The sequence below is a fragment of the Natator depressus genome, chromosome 5 (genome assembly GCF_965152275.1).
Source record: "Natator depressus isolate rNatDep1 chromosome 5, rNatDep2.hap1, whole genome shotgun sequence".
Taxonomy (NCBI): Eukaryota; Metazoa; Chordata; order Testudines; family Cheloniidae; genus Natator; species Natator depressus.
Window position 1 is genome coordinate 20,529,344 of NC_134238.1, and position 23,153 is coordinate 20,552,496.

The following is a 23,153-nucleotide window of genomic DNA, read 5'->3' on the forward strand; positions in this document are numbered from 1 at the left end:
AGAAATAAGTCAATTCAATGCAGTTGTAGGCAGCTTAGTTTTACCCATGTTAAAAATGAAATTTTAAAAAGCAAAACTTACATCTAGTGCTTCCTGTGTAATCTGTCTCTGACGATTCACTGGATGCAAACGTTCATAAATTACTGTATCAGCTCCTTTACAGTAAAGTCTAATGTTTCCACCTGGTTCTCTTACTAAATCAGAGAAGGGGAAAAAAACAAAACAAAAAAACCCAAAGAGCAGATGTAATAAAGGATAAATTACTGATCGGACTTTTGTGTCTGTCTCGCTATTATGTCATCAGGAAGATCTTTTTTAAAATTAGAGAATCTGAAATATTCCATCAGAGAAGGTTAAACAACAGGTCAACCAACACACAACTTCTTTAAACAGGAAGAGACATTCAAGGCTGGTATGCCTAGAGTTAGAATTACTAAATCAAGTTTCTCTCTTATACTGGTATAAGCTCTTTGATGTGGCTCAACAGCTTAATTTTGGTTCACAAACATCATTTCCTCCTCCAGCCCTGCTGCTGTGAATGAACAAGGTATTGAAATTTGTAAGAACTGTGTTTTGAGAGCATTTTTTAAAAACATCAAAACACAATTTGCTCACAAGGACAGGAGAGAGAGAGACTACAGTGAAGATATGTTACAGTGTGCCTGCACTCGCAATAAACTAAACTAAACCTGAATTTTATATTGTCTGATAGCCCACTACTGAAATTGTTTTAGTGAATTTATACTTCATGTGCTATAGAAGAAATTAAGATCAAAACTAAAAAACTGTTCATTACTTTTAAGTGAGATAACACTTCAGCATGCAAACAAAACGGTTACTCCCCTCTTGTAACTGTTGTTCTTCAAGATATGTTGCTCATATCCATTCCAATTAGAGTAAGGTTAAAAAAGCCTTTGTGTATTTCAGTTTCATTTAAAGCAATTTAGCAGCTGGGAATACAGATTAGCCACCACCATATAACCAGCCATTTTGCCAAAGACAACCATAACAGCACAGTGTTCTACCTCCATTCTACTGGTTTAGAGAGTTTTTCTTTAGGGGGTCTCTAAAAATAAAGCTTTTTCAAGATCAGCTTACCAATAACAGACATTCGTTTTCTATCACTGTTGAAATCCAAGATAGCAAGAACATCGTAAGTTCTTTCAATCCCCATCTCACTTATAGTAATGGTATTCTGTGTTCGTGAAAGAAAAACAAATCCAAAGTTTCTGGCTGCTGTTACCAAGGCTCCTTCATCTGGGGAGGCTGCTTGATAGTTGAGCTGACCTATATTAAAAGAGTGACAAGGGAAGAAAGCCATAGTATATTTTAGTAACTGATGCCCTCGTCTAGTGTGCTGCATTTATAGAATCACAGAATCATAGACTTTAAGGTCAGAAGAGACCATTACGATGGTCTAGTCTGACCTCCTGCACAACGCAGGCCACAGAATCTCACCCATCCACTCCTGTAACAAACCCCTAACCTATGTCTGAGCTACTGAAGTCCTCAAATCGTGGTTTAAAGACTTCAAGGTGCAGAGAATCCTCCAGCAAGTGACCCTGCCCCATGCTGCAGAGGAAGGAGAAAAACCTCCAGGGCCTCTTCCAATCTGCCCTGGAGGAAAATTCCTTCCCGACCCCATGTATGGCGATCAGCTAAACCCTGAACATGTGGGCAAGACCCACCAGCCAGACACCCAGGAAAGAATTCTCTGTAGTAACTCAGATCCCACTTTATCTAACATCCCATCACAGGCCACTGGGCATATCTACCGCTAATAGTTGAAGATCAATTAATTGCCAAAATTAGGCTATCCCATCATATCATCCCTTCCATAAACTTATCAAGCTTAGTCTTGAAGCTTCCCTTGGAAGGCTGTTCCAGAACTTCACTCCTCTGATGGTTAGAAACCTTCATCTAATTTCAAGTCTAAGCTTCCCGATGGCCAGTTTATATCCATTTGTTCTTGTGTCCACTTTGGTACTGAGCTTACATAATTCTTCTCCCTCCATGGTATTTATCCCTCTGATATATTTAGAGAGAGCAATCATATCTCCTCTCAGGCTTCTTTTGGCTAGGCTAAACAAGCCAAGCTCTTTGAGTCTCCTTTCATAAGACAGGTTTTCCATTCCTCAGATCATCCTAGTAGCCCTTCTCTGTACCTGTTCCAGTTTGAATTCATCCTTCTTAAACATGGGGGACCAGAACTGCACACAATATTCCAGATGAGGTCTCACCAGTGCCTTGAATAACGGTAATATTCTTGGATGAAGATTATCTGGGCCCCCCAATATAGTCCCATTAAGCTGTTCAAGTTTGGCTTCTACCTCGGATGTGGTAATATCTACCTCCATATCCTCATTTCCATTTGTCGTCCTTCCATTATCCCGAAGCCCCTCATTAGCCTCAAAGACAGTTGGGACTTTAACACCCCATGCTTTGTAGCAATAAAGGGCCATATGGCGTGTTTAATATTCTACACTTTTGATTTCTCTGTATAACTCAAGACACATTTTTATTGTGGATTTAATTAAAAAAAAAAAAAAAAAAAAGAGTGACAGAATCTGGGAGCTCATTTAATTCCTGTCCTGGACTCCTTTCAAATAGGCAAGTCATTGAACCTCTCCTTCCTCAGCTTCTCCATCAGTAAAATGGAGATAACATAACTTGGTTACATACAAGTGATTTTTATTTGAAGAATCTTAATTTCTCATTTATTTCATTGCAGCATTTTGGAAGATAAACAGCCTCAAGACAGAAAGCTGTGGTCACATTAACCATTGGAAAAAATTAACTTTAATTACAGAAGACCAAGAAAAACAGGCACAAAGTTACAGTGAATAAAGTCACGGATTCCAAGGCCAGAAGGGACCATTGTGATCATCTAATCTGATCTCCTATATAACACAGGCCATAGAACTTCCCCAAATTAATTCCTAGTGCAAAACTTTTAGAAAAACATTCAATCTTGATTTTAAAATTGCCAGTGATGGAGAAATGAAACATGATCTTTGGTAAACTGCTCTTATGGTTAATTGCTCTCATTTAAAAATTGATGTCTTATTACCAGTCTGAATGTGTATAGCTTCAGCTTCCAGTGATTGGAGCATGTTAAAATTTTTTTTGCTAGACTGAAAAATCCATCATCAAATATTTGTTCCTCATGTCTCCACACAAGTATTTATAGACTGTAATAAAGTCACCCTTTAATCCTTCTCTTTGTTATGCTAAACAGATAAAGCTGCTTGAATCTCTCGCTTTATAAGTATGTTTGTTTACCTTTTAACCATTCTCCTGGCTCTTCTGTGAACCCTCTGCAATTTATCCACATCCTTCTTGATCTTAATCTAGTTGTTGAATTCATATAAGACCAGGACAACAGAGTGGCTGGAAAATTCAGCACTTTGTCCCCTCCTTTTGCATACAGAGTATGTTTGGACTCAGACTTTTATCCTTGCTTCCACAGTTTACCACTTCTCCCCACAGCCACCCATCTGCACCCTTAACCTTTATTCATTCTTCAGATTTTAAAGTTCAACATTCCTCTTTATTCAACTTAGTCCTCTAGGGCACTGTATATATTTGTGCATATATTAGAACCATTGTGAGGGAAAAAGCACATTTACTGAAGGAGAAAAGCATCTATAGTTCCAATCATGCCAGCACATAAACAAATACTTAGCTGTTTATACACCGAGTTGTCCCACTGAAGATAAACTTCAGGTTTGTGAAATTACATATGTGTATGTAAAATCTGTGCTTATACCTGTGTGTTTATTTTACCGTTTATTTGGTGTTAATGCTTTTGAAACTCTGTACACCAAATACAGGTTTCCATAAAGTGAAGTGTAATACTGCGAAAATACTAGTCCTCTGTATTTTGTATTTGTAAAATTTAGATTCAGAAAATGTTTATTGAAGCAGGTATTTAATATATATTTATGTCAAAATTGTGAGAATTCAAAAGTTAAATATGAGACCTCTTGGCAACGTAGAGATGGGCATCTTTAGCGCAAGCACTAGCCTAGAATTTATATAATAGCCAGGTGTTCTATCTCACTTGTGTGAATGATGTTAAAATTGAATCTACCATGTGCGCATTTTACACAAGCAGAATACTCACCATCAGAAGCATCCACCATTACCGTGTGGCAAATTGCAAGCAGAAAAAAGAATTGTCGAACTTCAGTCTCCTTTCCACTTCTAATTTGTTCTATCAGATAATGATCACAAAACGTGAGTTTCCCATCAGCATACATGTTCCAGCTAAAATCAACTTGCTGGATTAGGAAAAAATGAACAGAATTTGAGGTGAATGCAATTACTTCATGCCTAGATAAAAGCCTCTCACATTACCTGGGGGGCAAAAATCCCCTACATTAGAAGATAAATAAAATCATAAACCTCAACACTCCTATCTCAAAGCCCCAATGTCTTCAACACATTCCTAGTGAAACAAGTCAACTCACTTACCTCTTCATGGTTTTGAAGTTGTCCAGACCCATCCCTGGATTCTCCTGTAATGGAAACAATATTGTTCTGAAATCTTAAAGGTGGGTATCTGACAATTTCAATGTCTATTGCTCAAAGTAGACAGAATACAAATTAAAGGGCATTTCAGTGTATCTGGTTTTTATATTGGCACCCATCATTTTATAGTATATAGGGTGGAATTCTCAAAAGTGCTCTGTGTTGGCTTAACTCTGTTTCCACTGAAGTCAATGGTAAAACTACAAATAACTTTAAATGGGAGTACAGCTTCAAAAACACAGCCAGCATTAAAGCTTGTGGAAACCTGATTTTTTGTTACATAATAACATTTTTTTAAAAAGGAAATTTCCTGTGAATTAAAATCCCCAAAAAGTCCCCAAAACAAAACAAAATTAGTTTGGGGTTGATTAAAACATTTTGTTCAAATTTTAACTTTTCATTTTAGAATATATAATAAATTAAACCAAAAGTAGTTTCAAAATGAAAGATCAAACATGCTGTTACAAAAAGGTTAAAAAAAAAAAAAAAGGAACTTTTGACTTTATTGAAACATCTTTTCCTCAAAATTTGGTTCTAAATGAATTTGTGAAAGGCAACATATTTCAGTGAAACATATTGCTTTTGACAAATCAGCATTTTCTGACAGACAGAATTTTCCTTTGGCAAAATTTCCAATCATTTCTACTCAGCATTGACTTAAATACCAGCTATAAAAAATTTTTATGCTATGGCTCTTTTAAAAATGGCTAAAAAAAACAGTAACAGCAACCCCCCAGCCCCAATTCTGAATAACTTTAGCAGCAATCATTTAGTCAGGAAAGTTTAACCAAAACTGGCACAACTGCACCCTGCAGGTGAAGCAAGAAGTAAAACCAGCATATCCCATGGACCAGAGCTGGCCAGAGGATGACAATTGCATTTCATGACAACTTTTAAATATGTTTTTGTTCCTCACAGGAACCGAATCAGGCAGAGTTTTCATCTCAGATCACTCTGAACCAGGCAGAGTAGGATCTTGAATCTGGGTCTCCCACATCCCAGGCCACTGCCATAGCCACCAGGTTAAAGAGTCTCTCTCTCTTCTTCTCCATTCTTGACGAAAAACTTAAATCAAAACAGATACATTGCCACGAAATATTTCAGCTTTTACAAAACTATCATTCTGTCAAAATATGCTATTAGCCAAAAGTGTTCCAACCAGCTTAACTAGACAGGCACAGACCACACTCATTGAGACTGGGAACCAGCATAATGGTGCGTGGTCCCTTTTTCTGCTCCCTCTGTAAAGCTCCTTCAGAAATTGTACTGCTCACCCCTCTGCCCACCAATTAGCTCCCCCGAAATGGAGAATTCTAGAGTCCAGAGTGGGTGAGTTAATGCTGATTGGATCATCATTAACATAGCCACAAAGTGTTCAGTGGGGTTAGTGTGCAAAGTACCCAATTCCCATAGCCATCTCCCCCCATCCCTGCCCTTCTGTCTACTACACGCAAGCTGGGAGTGTGGAGAGTGGAATAAGGGAGAAAATGTTTTGGAAGGGGCAATCTCATGTTCATCCCTCAGAACCAGCTGGATCTCTGTCCTTGTAGAAGCAAAAAGGTACCATACCCTTTATATTTTGGGGGTTGAGAATGTCAGAATTCTCACAGCGGAACACACTTGTGTCACTGAAGTGCATTAACAAATAAGTACTTAATATAGTGGGCATGCAACAGTTAAGATTGAAAAACAGTTGTCAGTAGAGAGGCATAATAGTTAGCAATGACCCAGACTTGCAGGGATGGTGTCCCTAGCCTCTGTTTGCCAGAAGCTGGGAATGGGTGACAAGTGATGGATCACTTGATCATTACCTGTTGTGTTCATTCCCTCTGGGGCATCTGGCATTGGCCACTGTCGGAAGAAAGGATACTGGGCTAGATGGACCTTTGGTCTGACCCAGTATGGCTGTTCTTGTGTTCTTATGTACTTACCATATGTTTGTCCATTTATGCAGCATTTTTTGAATGTCATGATGTTCTGTGTAAGCGTTCCTGTCTTATCCGAGAAGATGTAGTGGATTTGTCCAAGCTGTTCATTCAGAGTGGTGGTTCGGGCCTTAGCAGGTGTATCCTTCTCAGAGTAATACATTTGCAGATCCCAGTTTATAAAATAGCTTTGGCCCAAACGAATCACTTCAACACTAATTGAGTAAAACACAACAGCAAGATCATACCATTAACAGGTTGCTATACATTAAAATGCAAAGACATTATATAAATCTATCGAGTTCTGAATGAATTTTCAAGGACACCAATAGAGCAAATAAACCCATGTTATCAGATGTGTTAATATTTAAAAATTATATAAAGGAGCTAAAAGAAAAGGAGTACTTGGGGCACCTTAGAGACTAACAAATTTTAGTCTCTAAGGTGCCACAAGTACTCCTCTTCTTTTTGCGAATACAGACTAACACGGCTGCTACTCTGAAACCTGTCATAAAGGAGCTAGTTTATTTCCAAAAACTCACCCAGGATACAAGCTACTCAAAACAATCAATTCAAAGTGCACAGCTCAGTTTAACAGCCCAGTACGAGTCAGATAAGAGACCCCAAATGGACCATGTCAAAGGTGATCCCATATTACCACCACTGGAGAAAAAAAAACTATATTCAGTAGTAAAATTTAAATACAAAATAGACATCATCTTGGGGGCTAACTGAATACTAGACTGACAGACAAAACTCAAAGTACTTTTCAGTAAAACATGAAGTGTGAGCCAGTTCTCGGTCTTAAAAAAGCTGAATGTAGAACATATGAAAAAATTCAACACAGGACCTAATCCTGTAAGCAGCTTCTTCCATACAGTTTGTTAAAAGGACTGTACAGAATTAGCTACACACAGAAGTAAATTCTTTCAGGATCTGGCCTATCGCTGTACGTTGTTTGAATATTGAAGAAGCGATTTGTTTATGTTTGAAATTTACCACCACACAATATTTAATTTATTAAAGAGGCCAAGTGTTTTTAACATTAATTTTGCATCTTTCAGTCAAGATTTGTACACCCTAGTGACACACAGTATGGCTCACCTTCCTTTGAAAATACCAATAAGAGGAAAAGAACAATCATCATCTTTTTGGGAACAGGGGGATTGGAGGAAACCTCATCAAATGGAAATACAGTTAATTTTACTCCAGACCCACCACATTTTCAACTTTGTTTTTAAAGAGATTTAGTTACCTCACATAGAGGGAAATGGGAACCATGGTGTTAAGAACAATGATGTAGCCCCAAAAATTAAGGAAGCCACGGTACGGAGGGCTGTAGTCTTCACCATCATAGAGGTACCAAGAAGTATTGCCAATCTGCTGCTCCCAATAAGTGTGTCCAATTGCAAGGCCAGCTGACAGGAGGATCAATACAACAAAGATCTAGAACATAAAGTGCCAAGAGTGTTCTTTGTAAATCAATGGCCTTATTTGCTAGGCTGGATTCCCAACCTTGACCTCTATGAAGATTCTCATGAGACATATTCTTAGTAGTTATTCAATAAAAGGAAAAAGATCTACTACGGCAACCTTTCCCTTGAAAATTCCGTTTTAAAAAAAGGACATTTGTCAAGATCTTAATAATTACAAAGACACTACGTCCTTACCTAGGACAGATTTTTCCCGAAATTGACCTGTGTTTGAATTGAAGAAGTTTTTAGGGTCTAATTTTCACATTTTACTATATGCAGATAGCTTGATTGTTGCACTTTAATTCAGTTTGGAAACTAAACTAGCAGCATTGAAGTGCCTGGGGGCCAATTTTTTTTTGGTTTTAGTTCAAGTCTAACTTAGCCCAAGTTTATAACATTGCAGGTGAAATATTTAAATTAATTTTAAAATAAAAAATGAACATTTTTTAAGAACAACATTCAATTAAAGTTTGTTTACTCACTTTGTAATTGTTTTCCTTTATAATAAGGCCTCAACCTTACTTGCTGTTCCAGAAAGGCAGGTCTATCACTGACACAAAGCCCACTGACTTCATTGAGTGTATAACCACAAAGTGGGATCCACCCATGTGAAACTTGCCAGGTTAGTGCCTAAATTTGGGCCTGAACATACCTGATAGTGCGACATGCTATGGATAATGATAACTGAAACTAGGCACAACAGGACAACATTCACAACTATACAGTATGAACTCCAAAAATATAACAGAGTAAAAAAACCCAATCAAAGTCTGTTACCGTGTAAACCATGTAGTTCATGAGAGAGTCAATTTTAGTCCTTTTAAATCTGGTCTTTCCGCTGTTTTTCATTATTTTTGTGTCTCCTCCTAAAAAAAACCAAACAAACAAAATTAATAAAAATAAAAAGAGACATCAAGCGTGGATATCATTTCATAAAAAAGTGTACTAGATCTTGTAAGTTTGCAGACATAGGGTCTGATCCTGTAGAGTGCCGAGTGCTGTCAAGTCAGGACTCTGATACAGGAAACAACTGGAATTGAAGATTTTGCACCTTTTAAACGTGGGGTGTTCACGGATCTATCCTTCACACAAGAGCTTCAGTTGAAGTTAATGGAAGTGCCTATGCTGGACAGCTATGGGACGCAGCTTTTACCCAGTGACCCTGCTGTACTTATTTCATATACTTCTATTTGTTATATAAAATACCTGCAAATATGACCACTCCATGGCAGAAGTCTGTATTCCTGATTTTACAGCCACGCAACAAAATTTTATCAGCATCCAGTGGATAAGTCCTGCTTCTCCAGAATAATGTTCCTGTAAACTTATCTAGTCGATTATTGGGTTCTTCGCATTCAATAAAACCTAATAAAAATATTAAAATTAAATAAATGTAATGATCAATACCAATTGATATGTTATGAAATACTATACAGGATTTTACTTTAGTCCTTTTACAGGAACAGCACTGGATTCTGTTACAAAAAGCACAGCATTTAAAAGCAAAGGTTCTGAATGAAACATTTGTTTGAAAATTTGAGTGCAGATATTCAACGCAATATTGCCAAAAATGTTGAATATGGTGAATCCATTGGTATTTTACTTTAAGTTCATCTGCAAATTACAAATACACAGTACACAGCAGAACTATTTTCCTGCTACAAGTGGCATATTGTATTCAGCCCTCAGTTAAGCAGACTTTCAGCCAATATCTTTACTTTAGTATTTCCAGTGAAGGTGGTCAACATGGGAGAGGAATGTAGGTTTCTCTCTTACTGGATCGCTTACACTCCAGACTGAGGCTATTATTCAGTATTTGATGCTATTTTGCTTTTGAGACTTAAGTGGCAAGGACCCAACAAGAAAATTACATTGCCATGCTGATAACACGCATGTGGTAAAGATATTCTTCCAAATTTGAATCTTTTGGCCTTTTTCCCTTGTTTGCAAGCTACATGAACAATGTTGAGATCTCCGAAGGTTTTTTTGGTCACCTTTTGGCCTAAAGCTTTTAATTAGACATTGTAGCTTATTATAGAGTCAAGGTAGGTGAGGTGATAACTTTGATAGGATCAACTTCTGTTGGTGAGAGAAACAAGGGGCAGGTCTACACTTAACACACTGCATCAGCACAGCTGCCACTGTAGCGCTTCAGTGAAGATGCTCTACACCAACAGGAGAGAGCTCTCCTGTCAGCACAGTTAATTCACCTCCCTGAGAGGCTGTATCTATGTTGATAGGAGAAGCTCTCTCGCTGACATAGCACTGTCTACACTGGGGGTTAGGTCGGTATAACTATGTCGTTATGGGGTGTGGATTTTTTACACCCCTGAGTGACATAGTTATACTGATGTAAGTCTGTAGCGTAGATCAGACCAAGCTTTTGAGCCACACACAGCTCTTCTCCCAGGTACTCCCAGCATCACAGCAAAATGCAATGTGGAACAGATTGTTTAGCATAAGTAGTTAGCACATACTGTAAGTTGGCCCATCAAGAGGTTGGCATACTGGGGAGCCATCTTGGTACCCATCGCTGTTCCCATGGTTTGAGCAAAGTGTTGTTGTTGAATGTAAAATTGTTATGGGTGAGGATGGAAAGGATGAGTTTGGCAATGTGTTTGGGGTATATATCTTTTTGTCCTAGGTCTGCAGAAGTGTTAATGGACCACTCTACCTTGAATGGTCCATTGCAATATGTGATGATTACTTATGCTAAACCAGCTGTTCCACGTTGCATTTTGCGGTGACAGTGGGAGTACCTTTCCCAGACCTGAAGAAGTGCTCTGTGTGGCTTGAAAGCTTGTCTCTCTCACCAATACAAGTTGGTCCAAAGACTGTGTTACCTCATTCACCTCGTCTCTCTAATATCTTGGGACCGACATGGCTACAACTACAATTCATGTATTTTAATTTATTGTCGGTCTTGTGGACTTTGTTACTTTTATTACTATTGTGTAAGTTATGATTGGTCACTTCATGTCATGTGGTATTTCTGCTTCCATCTGAAAATGAAATTCAGCTCATCTTGAAATTTTGGATTCTGATATGTTTATGAACACAAAAATTTCTGTTTCTACAAATGTAAGTGAACAAAAAATATGACTGATTGAATATTGCAATCTGAACTTTATCCAGATTGTGAGAATTTTTAGAATTTTTTTATCCATATTTGCTGTAAATTTGTTTGAATTTTTTTTTCTTTGAAGTATAAAGTATAGGATTGCTAGAGAATTTTAGTAAAGAAATACAGTTCTATCTCAGGTCCCAACAGGAGGGAATGTGAAATTTTAAAAATAAAATGCACTTTGTGTTTGCACAGTTAAAATTATGTTTAATATTAAGAGGAATAGAAACTACTCTACAGGTTCCCAATATATAACATTTGTTTTTTCACAGAAAACATAGGAATGGAAATGCTAGTTTAGGATCTCCTTTCTCTCCACTCATCAACATACCCCAGAATGTCCATGATACAAAATCTAGTCTTTCAGATTGTATTGCTGAGCAAAATACAATTTTCAGTCAAACCAGTTACTTGTACTGCACGCTGGCATAAAAATAGAACCACATACATATTACCAACAGCCCAGTCTGAGCTCTACATTTTGTTTAACTGTAAGTTATTCAAGCTACATTTGAGCAACTGTAATGAGAATAAAGTGTTTGCACAAACCATCAAATTCTGCCATTGCACTTTCTTCTTGGAGATATCTGTCTGTTATCTCAAGTGACATTTTGAACTTTAAGTTAGTTTCACTAAAAGAAAAAAAAAGGATGTTACTAAAATCTGGAAAAAGGAGGAAAATTTGAAGTAACACAAACACACACACATACATATGCAGCTATTATCTGTGCACACCCACTTTGAGAAAATGGGAAAATAGCACATTTGCAAACATTACGAGTGCATTTGAAATTCCCACAAATTGCACAAGTAATTCTAACAAGAAAGCTCGCTCATTTCTGTCCATAATGGAAATACTGATTGACTTACGTTCACTGTAAATAAGGAAATGTGAGCCAAGAACCTCGCAGTGCCAACTGGCAAGGGGGTGCAGAGGGATTATAGGTCTCTTCCGAGTCTGATATGTACTTTCTAGTTCACCAAAGAATGTCACTCGAGGTCTCAAATGAAAGCTGGTGTTGCTCTGGTCATAATAGCATTGTGAAATGTATGTACAGGTACTATGTAAGGAGTGAGTATATATACTCAAAATATATTCTTAATGTCTGTATCAAGGTGCTGGTCATCAGCAAAGGTGAAAAATAGGTTTTCTGTCAGACATTAGATGTTTATCTGTAGGTTTATAAATAAATTGAGAATGGTCTTGTTCACAAAGGGTCTCCTATGATTACTCTGAATGGAATGCAAAGGAAGGATCATGAGGACTTCAGAAAGAAACTAACAGGAAGAGAAAAGCAGCAGGTAGGAGGAAACCCTATCTGGAGGTGTACATCAAAGGTTTGCTTGAGTGTATCTGGGGGAACAGGGGAGTTCCCTGGGTACCGTTCACTGAGGAAGTAAAAGGACAGTGATTTTGTTTCATGAAAGAGGGGTCTCAACCAGGCTTAGCTGAAAACACTGGGTGAGATAAACTTATTTGGACAAGAAAGTAAATTGTTAGTTAAGTGTAGTCTCTAGAAAGCACATTAAGATTTTTTTATATGTACCCATTTGTTTCCAGTATTCTTACTCACTATCACTTCAATCTTTATTAAATAATAGATATATTCATTGGGAAAACAAGAATAAATGTAAGTGCTGTGGTTTGGGGCAAAGTGCTGGTCCCGAGTTGAATCTGACAAGCTAGTGTATACTGTTTCCTTGGAAATAGCAGGCCTGGTAATCCTGTGGGTGTTTAGTGGATAAGGGGCTGGGGATGCTGCAGGCAAAGCTCCGTGTATTCAGGGCTGGTGGGTGCCTGTCGTTACCCAGGCGGAAAAAGCAATATCTGCTGCTGCCAGGGGCTGGTGGTTCCAGGGAGCTGATCCAAGGCAGGCGCAGACAAAACTGCTTTATGATAAAGGCATATAATAGTCACATGCCTCACAACCCTGGGTACCCCGGGGCAGCAATACAGTAAAAATAACCCAGTTATACACTACTTGTAGAAAAATAGACCCAAAGTGGGAAAGCTCTGGCAAGATCTTCAACTCTTATTTACATTTCTCAGTGGAATAATTTAAAGACAGAACAAACACCTCAGAGTTCAAACAAGGAGAGTCTCAAATGGTGCAATATTCACTTCAGCCACAACAAACACCAGGATGTGCCTTGTTGCTTTGTGATTTCTCACCTCAGAGGCACTGTCAGCACAAAGTGCTGTTTCCAAATAAGTGGATTAGGTTACATCTGTGCATGTACTATTATGTCTTGATATTACAAAATAAATTCAGAAAAATTGGTTTTAGTTTATTATAACCCTGTATTAATCATATTTCATCGCCAAAAGGAAAAAAGTGGAAAGGCACTGTGTAAAAAAAGCTTTTTACACACTGTTTCTTCCCCTACCTCATTCATTTTACAAGGGTTCAAGAGATTATCTTTAGACTCATATTAAAAGCAGCAACGAGTGATTTGTAAATTTCCATTTTTAGAGGTTCCCTGAATGTCTCTTTTTCCAGTACATTTCGCAAGATCAGTGCAGCTGTAATTTTCCACAGTGTTTGCCTATGGCTGCTCAGCTTTTAACTGCTGTTGTTGGGGGTCGGGTGGGGGATGGGATGGGACGTTAATACGATGCCAAATGGTAAAGTTAGTGGGATGGATATAAATGCTTAAAGCCACTGCTTTCCTGATGCAGTAGTTAAGCTTGAGAAAGCTGTTGTAAATAAAGCAGAACCTAAAATTAAACAACTGACAAAATTAAGAGCTCTAGTGAAAAAGAGCAAAACACACTCTGACTGCAATGTCTTGTAATCCAAACGGACTCTATACATGATTTTATAGAGTTGTAATGTAGGGAATAAACATTTGGCCCTCAAGATCAATAGAAGTTGTGTGGCTAAATCACTGCCAGATGAAAAAATTTACTCTAGCATATCGCACGAGAGATCCATATTATGCAGAGTCCAGGTCACCTGGACTTCATAAAAGCCATTCATTTTAGAGAGAGTACAAATTAAAATATTTATGAAACAACAACAACAAAACTCCCACAAATTAATTACTTTAAAATTTGCCAGGTCTAATCACCAGGGTACCCTTCCCCTGAAAGTAGTGAATTTAAAGAATTTCACTACTTTGGAATAATATCTCTGCAACACACACTTCTGCCCTTTCACCATTAAACCAGAAATGACATGTAAGAAATCCCGTAAAGAGAGCCTTACCCATCTAGTTCAGCTGTCTCTACATAACAAAGGCTGTTAGGTTCCGAGCTGGACAGCAGCAGAATATCAGCCTAGTCAAAACAGTACAGTAAATAAATGAAAGCCAAACAACATTGCACCAGAGACAAACTCCATACAAATAAAGAATTTATTTAAAAAAAAAATGAGGCATTCACTTACAGGAACAAAGGCATTTTTCTTCAGACGAATGACATCTCCAACTTGCATATCTTTCCATTTTGCAGTTTTGAACCTAAGTGTCAAATATTTTTTAAGATTAGTAGGATTCATTTTGGATAGGATACACATAAATTATACATCATCTTGAAGTGTATGGCATCTTCCCTAGCAGACTTCCACACTGTCAGAGTAGAAGAGCCTTATATCTCAGGAGAGAAACATTCCTTATTCAATCAGTTCCTGATGATTGAAATTCTTAAGAACTGCAATGCAGGCAAGCTTCATCATTTAACACACCTGAATATTTCCGCCTCTTTCCCCAAAACTCACGCTTGACACAGACTCAGTGCTGGGGTTTTTTCGTTTTTATGAGACTGTTCTTTCAAACTACAAGGGATTGGATGTAGACAATTAACTTTAATTGTTAATAGCAGTTACACATACAAGTGGCTAAACAGTGGAGAACTGCAATCTAAATGTACAATATAATCTACAATTTAAGTTCTGCAGAAGTAATCAGTAACTAGTAAAAACATTACTTTCAAAGTTAAAGCAAAACTTTACAATACCTTCCATCCCTCATAACATCACATGTCCGGTTATTAATTTCATTATCCATTCTATGGCGAGCCTTAAGGGGACAGGAAAAAGGAGTATGTTCACTCTTACATATTTAAATAATTTATCAATTTTAACATTAAGAAAACATTTCTTACGATGTCATCCACTAGGTCTTTGATTGCAGTTATCCCAAGCACCAAGAGCAAAGGCAGTAGCGTTGTATACCATGATAAAGTCGTTATCTGAGGAATTGTCTGTGAATGTGAACAAAGATCAGTGAACAACTTGGTGAGTCACTTTAGTGGCAAAAGGGTCCAACAGATCATCTAGTCTGACTTCCTGTACATCACAGGCCTCCAGCACCACCCAGCACCTACACACTAAACCCAACAACAGAAATTAGACCGAAGCATTACAGCCCACTGGAAACTACACTATTATGTGCCACAGGCAGAGAATATGAGAGACTGAGATGCACCCCTGCCTGTGGCCCCTGAAATGGCATGGAAATGATTATGTGAGTCAGATAATCCTGGCAAGTGACCTGCACCCACATGCTGCAGAGGAAGGAGAAGAGCACCCAAAGTCATGGCCAATCTGACCCAGGGAAGAATTCCTTCCCAACTCCACATATGGTTACCCGTTAGACTCTGAGCATGTGAGCAAGATCCACCAGCCAGCCAAGCACCTGAGAGAGAGAATGCTCGGGGCCATCTCAGAGCCCTGGCCCACTGCACCCAGTGTCCCATCTCCAGCTTCAGATGAAGGAGACCAAAAAGCCTCAGAATACAATCTGGGGAAAGAGATCCCTTCCTGACCCCTGCAGGTCGCCAGCTGAAGCCCTGAAGCAAGAGCTTTTAGGAATATAAGACAAACCAGAAGTGAGCTCGAGGGATGTTGATCCCTTCCCTCTATATCACATGCAACCCTGTCATACAATGTGCCCAGATCTCTTAAAACCAATTAAGTTGTTTGCAACCACAACTCCTACTTGAAGGCTGTTCCAGAACATTATCCCATGTGATGGTTAGAAACCTTTTTCTGATTTCCATCCTGAACTGGTTCATGGCCAGTTTACACCCATTTGCTTTTGTGCCAACACCTTGCCCTTTAGCTTAAATAGTTCTTCACTCTCCCTGGTGTTTACCCCCCAATGTCTTTACAGAGCAATCATATACATCTTCTCACCCTTCTTTTTTTCCTAGACTACACAAGCCAAGCTCTTCCAGTCTCATCTCATAAGAGAAGCTCTCAATTCCCCATGATCATCCAAACAGCTCTTCTTTGCCCGTTTCAGTTTAAATTAATCTTTCTTGAAAATGAGAGACCAGAATTGTACACGGTGTTCCAAGTAAGGTCTTACCAGTGCCTTGTACAACAGAATTAATACTTTTCTATTTCTACTGGAAATGCCTCACCTAATACATCCTAGGATTGTATGTGCCTTTTTCACAGCCACATCACACTGGTGGCTCATAGTCATCCTGTGACTGAACCACACACCTAGGTCTCTCTCTCTCCCCCTTTGTCACTTCCAAATGATGAGTCTCCAGCTTGCAGCAGAAATACTTACTAGACCTTGCCCTTTGAACTATTGAATTTCATCCACTCCAGTCTTCAAGGTCATCCAGATCTTCCTATATAATATTCTGATCCTCCTGTGTATTGGTGATGCCTCCCACCTCTGTATCAGCAAACTTCATTAGCACCCTCCTATTTTTTGTGACAAGGTCATTAACAAAAATATATCCTAAGATTGGTCCCAAGACAGATATCTGAAGAATTCCACTAGTAACCTTCCTCCAATCCGATAGTTCACCTTTCAGCACAATCTGTTACCTTCTCCTCTTTAGCCTGTTCCTTATCTACCTTACAACTCTTGTGCTAATCCCCATCTTCTCATATTTAACTAACAATTTCCCACGTGATATCATGCCATATGCTTTTACTGAAGTCCAAGGATATTAGAGCTACTGCACTTCCCTTATCTTAAAAGAAAAAAAGGGAGGAAAAAAGGAAAAGTTTTTTCTTCAGAAAAGGTTATTCTGGAACGATCTACTTTTGGTAAACCCACATTGCATTACATCCCCTTTATTATTTACTTCTATTAATTTAATTATTTTTTCCTTCACAATTTGTTCTAAAGCCTTGCATATTACGGAGACCAGATTAACAGGTCTGTAATTGCCCTGATCACTTCCCCCCCCCCCCCCCCCATTTCTTAAATACAGGGATGATAGTAGCATTCTCCAGTCATATGGTACAACCCCCATACAGGACAGATTTATTAAAAATTCTCAGAACTGGCAGTCTCGTATGCCAGTTCTGGAAGAGGAAGTTACTTACCTATAACTCAAGTTCTTTAAGATGTGTGGTCCCTATCTGTGTTCCACGGAGGGCTTATGCATGTGCACCATGCATCCAGAGATGGAGAATTTAAAAGTAGCATCCATGGCTCCGCACATGCTCCCTGACTCACTTCACAGCTTTGTCCAAGGTGATAAAGGGCGTGGTGGACCAACTGTGTCTCCAGTTCCTTCTCCACTGCAAATCAACAGATCTGCAGCAGAGGGGAAGGAGGGTGGGGAGCAGAATACAGATAGGGACCACACATCTCAAAGAACCTCCAGTTACAGGTAAGTAACCTCCTCCTCCTCCTCCTCCAGTGATGATCCCTATTATATTCCACTGAGGGTGACTACCAAGCAGTCCTTAAATTGGAGAAGGGTACAAGGATGCAGATGGGATAGATGAGTGGAGGACAGCTGCAACAGAGAAGGCATCCGTCAGTGGGTCCTGCATTAAGGCATAATGCTCAGCAAAGGTGAGAACTGAACTCCACCTGGCCCCTTTACAGATATACCGAAGCAATACGTCATGGAGGGAGGCCTGGGTTCTCGTTGAAGGGGCCCACACCCTTGAGGGTGGCTGGAGGCCAGATAGAAGAGTGTAATGCAGCTCAAAATCCACTTAGAGATTCGTTGTGTGAAGATTGCCTGCCCCTTAACTCTTTCAGCTATTGCTACAAACAGCTGGGGGATTTCCTGATCAGTTTCATCCTTTTCAGGTAGAAGGCCAATGCCCAGTGGACATCAGGGAGCGGAGTCGCTGTTCCTCTTCCAAGGCGTGTAGCTTCATGAAGAAAACAAGTAAGTGAATGGATTGATTAACATGAAATTGGGGGATGACCTTTGGCAAAAATTTGAGATGCAGACACAGGGATACTTTATCTTTATGGAAAGTCATGAAAGGAGGGCCTGGTATCATGGGGCCAAATTCACCAACCCTCACTGATGTGACACTAACCAGGAAGGCACATTTCATGGAAAGGAAGGACATTGAACACTATCGCAGCAGTTCAAAGCGTAGTTTCATTAGCACAGATAGGACCAAGTTAAGATCCCATTGAGGAGCGATGGGTTGTACAGGTAGGAAGGTTCTAATGAGGCCCTTCCAAAAACCAAACAGTAAACAGGTAGGTAAAGATGGAAGGTCATTCCACAGCATGGGGAGGGGGTGCTAATTGCTGCTTGGTGGACTTTGAGGAAGCTGTGGGCGAGACCCAATGCCTTCAAGGACAGTAGGCAGTCAAGGAGGAGGGGATCCCCCCTGCTTCTGGGAAAGTCCTTTGTATTCCATCCAGGAAGCAAAGCGTGTCCACTTGGCTCAGTAACCACGTTTCATGGAGTCCTTCCTGCTGCTAGAAAGGATGTTTTGCACGTCTGATGAACATGGCCACTCTAGAGAAAATGCCTATCCAAAGACCAGGCTTTGAGATGGAGCACCTTTGAATTTGAATTAGGATGGCTGATGCGGCCATTGTGCTGCATCAGGAGATCAGGGACAGCAGGGAGGAAAACTGGGGGATGGGCAGACATATGAAGGCTGGGAAAACAAAAACTGTCTTGGCTAGTAAGAGGCCATCAGGATGACTGTCACTTTGTCCTGTCTGATCTTGTGAAGCATCTGTGATAGAGCGGGAAAGGAGAGAAGGCATAATTGAATTGGTCTGATCAGGGGAGGAAGAGGGCATCGCCTGAAGAGTGATGTCCCAGACCCCCTCTGGAGCAAGATGCACAGTGTTTTCTGTTCATTGAGGACATGAAAAGGTCTCTGGTCAGAGTTCCCCATTTGTTGAAGCTGTCCCATGGTACGGTGTCATGAAGTACCCACTCGTGGTCAATCACAAACTATCTGCTGAGCAAGTCCGCAATCACATTCAGTGCCCTGGGAGATAGGCTGCAGATAAGGTGATCTGTGCACCAGTTCCAAAGGGTGACTGCTTCTAAGCACAGAGCCACCAACCTGGCGCATCCATTTGTTGATGTAGCACACAGTCATGGTATTGTCAGACATCATGAAAATACGATGGGAACAGATGAGCGGGAGAAAGGCCTGGCATGCCTTTGTTACAACTTAAAACTCCAGAATGTTGATGTGAATTCTGGAAACCCAAGAGGTCCATGTTCCCTGTGTGCCATATGTATTCCCCAGCCTAGAAGGGAGGTATCATTGATAATCATCCTGTCCAGGAATGGGGGTAGGAAGGAAAGCCCTATGCAGACCTGAGAAGGTTCCCTCCATTAGTGGAGGGAGGAGATTACCTTGGGGGAAACTGTTTGCCTGAGATCCATGGTGCGATGAGCAGGCAAGTAAACTTTCTGGAGCCACATCTGGAGGCAGCCAGTAAAGTTGAGCAAAGGCGGTGATGTATGTGCCCAAGACCACGTGACCCCGGATGGAGAGGCAAGTCCTGGCTGTGACTGAAGGATTGTTGACTACATGAGTTATGAGCTCTTGCAGAGTCTGGCACCTGTCACGTGGTAGGTAGGCTCGAGCCATAACTGAGTTGATGGTGGCCCCTATGAAGTCTAGGCATTGTGTAGGGTTTCAAGTTGACTTTTCGATATGGATACTGACCCTCAGGGAAGAAGGAAGGCCCAACAACAGAGGTTGAGGCCTGAGCTTCTCATCTGGACTGTGCTGCCAGGAGCCAGTCGTTGAGATACTGGAATTCTAGGAGCCCTTAATAGCTGATGTGGGCTGCTACCATGGAGAAAACCTTGGTGAAAACTCTGGGAGCTGTGGAGAGTCCAAAGGGAAGAACTCTGTATTGGAAATGTTGACCATAAACCTCAGAAAATCATCTGTGGGATGGATGAATGTCTACATGTAAGTAGGCTTCCTGCATATTGAGAGCTGTAAATTACATGCCTTTTTCCAATGAGGGGATGATCGCTGCTAGTGCGACCATACAAAACTTCGGCTTTCAGATGAACTGATTGAGGAGATGAAGGTCCAGGATAGGCCTCCACCCACCCTTTTTCTTTGGTATCAGGAAGTAAGTGGAATAGAAGCCCGTTCCTTGATATTCAGTAGGGACACATGCTGTTGCTGCTCTCTGTAGTAAGGAGCGCACCTTTTGGGTGAGGATGCTGTCATAAGGAGGGATCAGAGGTGGGGAGGCTGTGGATGAGGTAGCACAATGAACTCAATCACATAGCCATGTTAGAGGACACTTAGCACCCATCTGTCCATTGTTATTGCACTCCAAGGTGTAAAAAAGAAGCGCTAGATGGCCCATGAAAGCAGTGACGGGATTCAAAAAAGCATCAGGCAATGTGGTCGGCAGCTCTCTAGTGGTCTTCAGAAATCATTCTTCTCTGACGATTGCCTCTGGAAGGTGAAAGACTGTGAAGGTGGTCCCAGAGGGCACAATCTGTGAGTTTTCTAACATTTTCTCAGTGGTTCATAGGGTGTCTGGAGAAAGAACTGGGTGGTCCTGTAACATTGTGTAGGGGCAGGTGGGCAGTGGAATTGACGCTTTGGTGCAGATGTGTAGATGCCCAAGGAACGCAGAGTAGCTCTGGAATCCTTGAGAGTGTGCAGGGAATCATTGGTTTTTTGGTTAAAAAGATGGGATTCATTGAAAAGGAGGTCTTTGATGGCATTTTGTACCTCCCTGGGGAAACCAGAGGAGCAGAGCCACAATTCCTTGCACATAACTATACCTGTGGCCATGGGCCTCGAGTAGATATCTGCTGCATCCATTGCTAACTGAAGAGTTGTCCTTGCCACCAGTTTACTTTCTTCTAGGATAGCCTTAAAAGAGGCCTCCTCTTGCTGTGGTATCTTTTCAGCAAATTCATCCAGTTTACAGTAGTTCAGGAAATCGTACTTGGTGAGCAATACCTAGTAGTTCCTGAACTGAAGGCCCTCTGACAAAAACACCTTCTGGCCCAACAGGTCCAATCTCTTTCCCACCTTATCTGACAGACTGAAGCGTGGGAGATGTTGCCTGGAATGCTTTGTCACCACCTGGACCATGAGAATTGGGAGATGGGAGGGTGAGAACAGAAACTCAGGCCCTTTAGCAGGCACATAATGCTTCTCAGTTCCCTTTGGGAGTAGGTGTACACATGGTCAGAATGTGCTAAAATGTCCCAGCTGGCTCAAGTATAGCTTCATTGATAGGCAACACAACTCTACCCTTCGGGAAGAAAAGTGCCCATAAGACGAGACCTTTCCACTGTGGAGAAGTCCACTGCTCCAATGCCAGTACTGAGTACAGAGAGGGTTCCCTTAACTCTTGGGAGATTGGGCAGAGCACCAGGTGGTGCAGATCTGATGCCGACGAGTGAAAGATGTCCAGGAGCTGACGTTGGGTATCCTGCACCTTCTCCAGAGGGATGTAAAGCTCCCCTGCCATCCTCCATAGGAGATCCTGAAACTGGTGGAAGTTATCTGGGGGTGAAGGGGATGCTCAAGCCACTGCCACATCCAGAGAGGAAGACAGAAATCTTTCCTGTCCATCGGTACTATCAGAACTGGGCTGAGTGACTCTTCCTCCATCACCAGTGTCAAATATCTGCTGGAAGGTGCATGAAATGGGAAAATTGGTGAAGTCTCCCTTGCTGACTACTGGGCTCTGAAAGAGGGTAATGGGGCCAAGGTTCCCAACTGGGACAGCATGATGGATCCAGTGAGTGTTGTGGTGGACCCCACGGTGTGGGAAACCAATGGCTCTGTGGCGGCTGCAGCGGAAGATACTGCCATGGTATAGATGGCTTCCTGTATTAGTCCTCGTGGTGGTATGGTATGGACTGACCCTGCCCATTATCCGACTCATCTGAAGATAAGAATTAGGAGATGTTTTCCATAGGCGATACTGTTGGAAACAGGGGAAGTATGTAGATCGCCAGAATGGGACTTGTGTGGTGTGCCAAATGCAGCATATCCTGAAGGGGAGACACAATATCACTAGAGGTGGAGGGTGTGGACAGGTGTGGGGATGTTGGATCCCCCAGAACAAACACATCCTGGGGTTCTGGCACTCTCCCTAATCTCCCAAAAGTGAAGGGCACCTTCTCCGTACTTGGTACTGGCATCGGAGCGGTGGACTTCTCCATTATGGAAAAGTCTCTTGTCTTATAGGGGCATCGATGCTGTTGGTGTCGGCAGTTCTGCCCCTGGTACCAGCGGCTCCATCCTCTTGTGAGGCCTTTTCTCATGGTTTATGAAGCTTGGCACATGTTCCCTCTCTATGATGGGAGCTAGTAGATGGAATGTCCCCATTCTTGGTCTTAGAGGAAGTCTTACTACCATGCTTATGGCTATGCTTCCTTGCCTCTCAACTGCCCCCGGCACAGGGTCCATAGCAGTGATACTGCTGGTGCCAGACTTGGGGTCTATAGCCGGAGAGGCACTCCTGGCTGTCTCAGGCAGATGTACGGGGTGGGAGGTTCCCCAGCCTGGATCCGAATGAGGCCTCATGGCAACTTTCATGAGTTGCTCTGGAGACAGGGAGCCTGACCTTCTAGGGTATGGCTGAAGGAGGACTGGCAGATATTGCATCTGGATGCAGTGTGGTTCTCTCCCAAACAGTAGAGACAGCGCTGATGTTCGTCACTGACCGAGAAGGAATATAGGCAGGAGGCACCCATGTTAAAGCCTGGGGTCTTCAGCAAAGTCCATTACCCGTGCATGGGTATGGGGGGAGGAGTATGGAGAAAAAATAAGCTCTCCAAACAACCTATTCTACTCTAAAACTACTACAGACTATCTAAAAGCAATAAAAACAGTAAAACTCTAAAACACTGACTATATACAACTTTGTTTGTGAAAGTGTGTCACTCGCAAGTAGACA

General features: G+C 41.0%; 1 protein-coding gene across 1 annotated transcript in view; it reads right to left on the bottom strand.

The window, feature by feature from the left end:
• Window positions 1-23,153, bottom strand: part of ATP8B1 (ATPase phospholipid transporting 8B1) — a 133,809-nt gene that overhangs the window by 46,988 nt on the left and 63,668 nt on the right. Inside the window, exons 5-17 of the mRNA XM_074952401.1 lie at window positions 15,163-15,261; window positions 15,016-15,077; window positions 14,447-14,519; window positions 14,267-14,337; window positions 11,607-11,689; window positions 9,140-9,298; window positions 8,711-8,799; window positions 7,714-7,904; window positions 6,465-6,673; window positions 4,477-4,520; window positions 4,127-4,283; window positions 1,099-1,287; window positions 82-194 (exon numbers count right to left, since the gene is read on the bottom strand). Coding sequence (XP_074808502.1) covers window positions 82-194; window positions 1,099-1,287; window positions 4,127-4,283; window positions 4,477-4,520; window positions 6,465-6,673; window positions 7,714-7,904; window positions 8,711-8,799; window positions 9,140-9,298; window positions 11,607-11,689; window positions 14,267-14,337; window positions 14,447-14,519; window positions 15,016-15,077; window positions 15,163-15,261 — 1,539 coding nt within the window. The remainder of the gene's footprint in view (window positions 1-81; window positions 195-1,098; window positions 1,288-4,126; window positions 4,284-4,476; window positions 4,521-6,464; window positions 6,674-7,713; window positions 7,905-8,710; window positions 8,800-9,139; window positions 9,299-11,606; window positions 11,690-14,266; window positions 14,338-14,446; window positions 14,520-15,015; window positions 15,078-15,162; window positions 15,262-23,153) is intronic.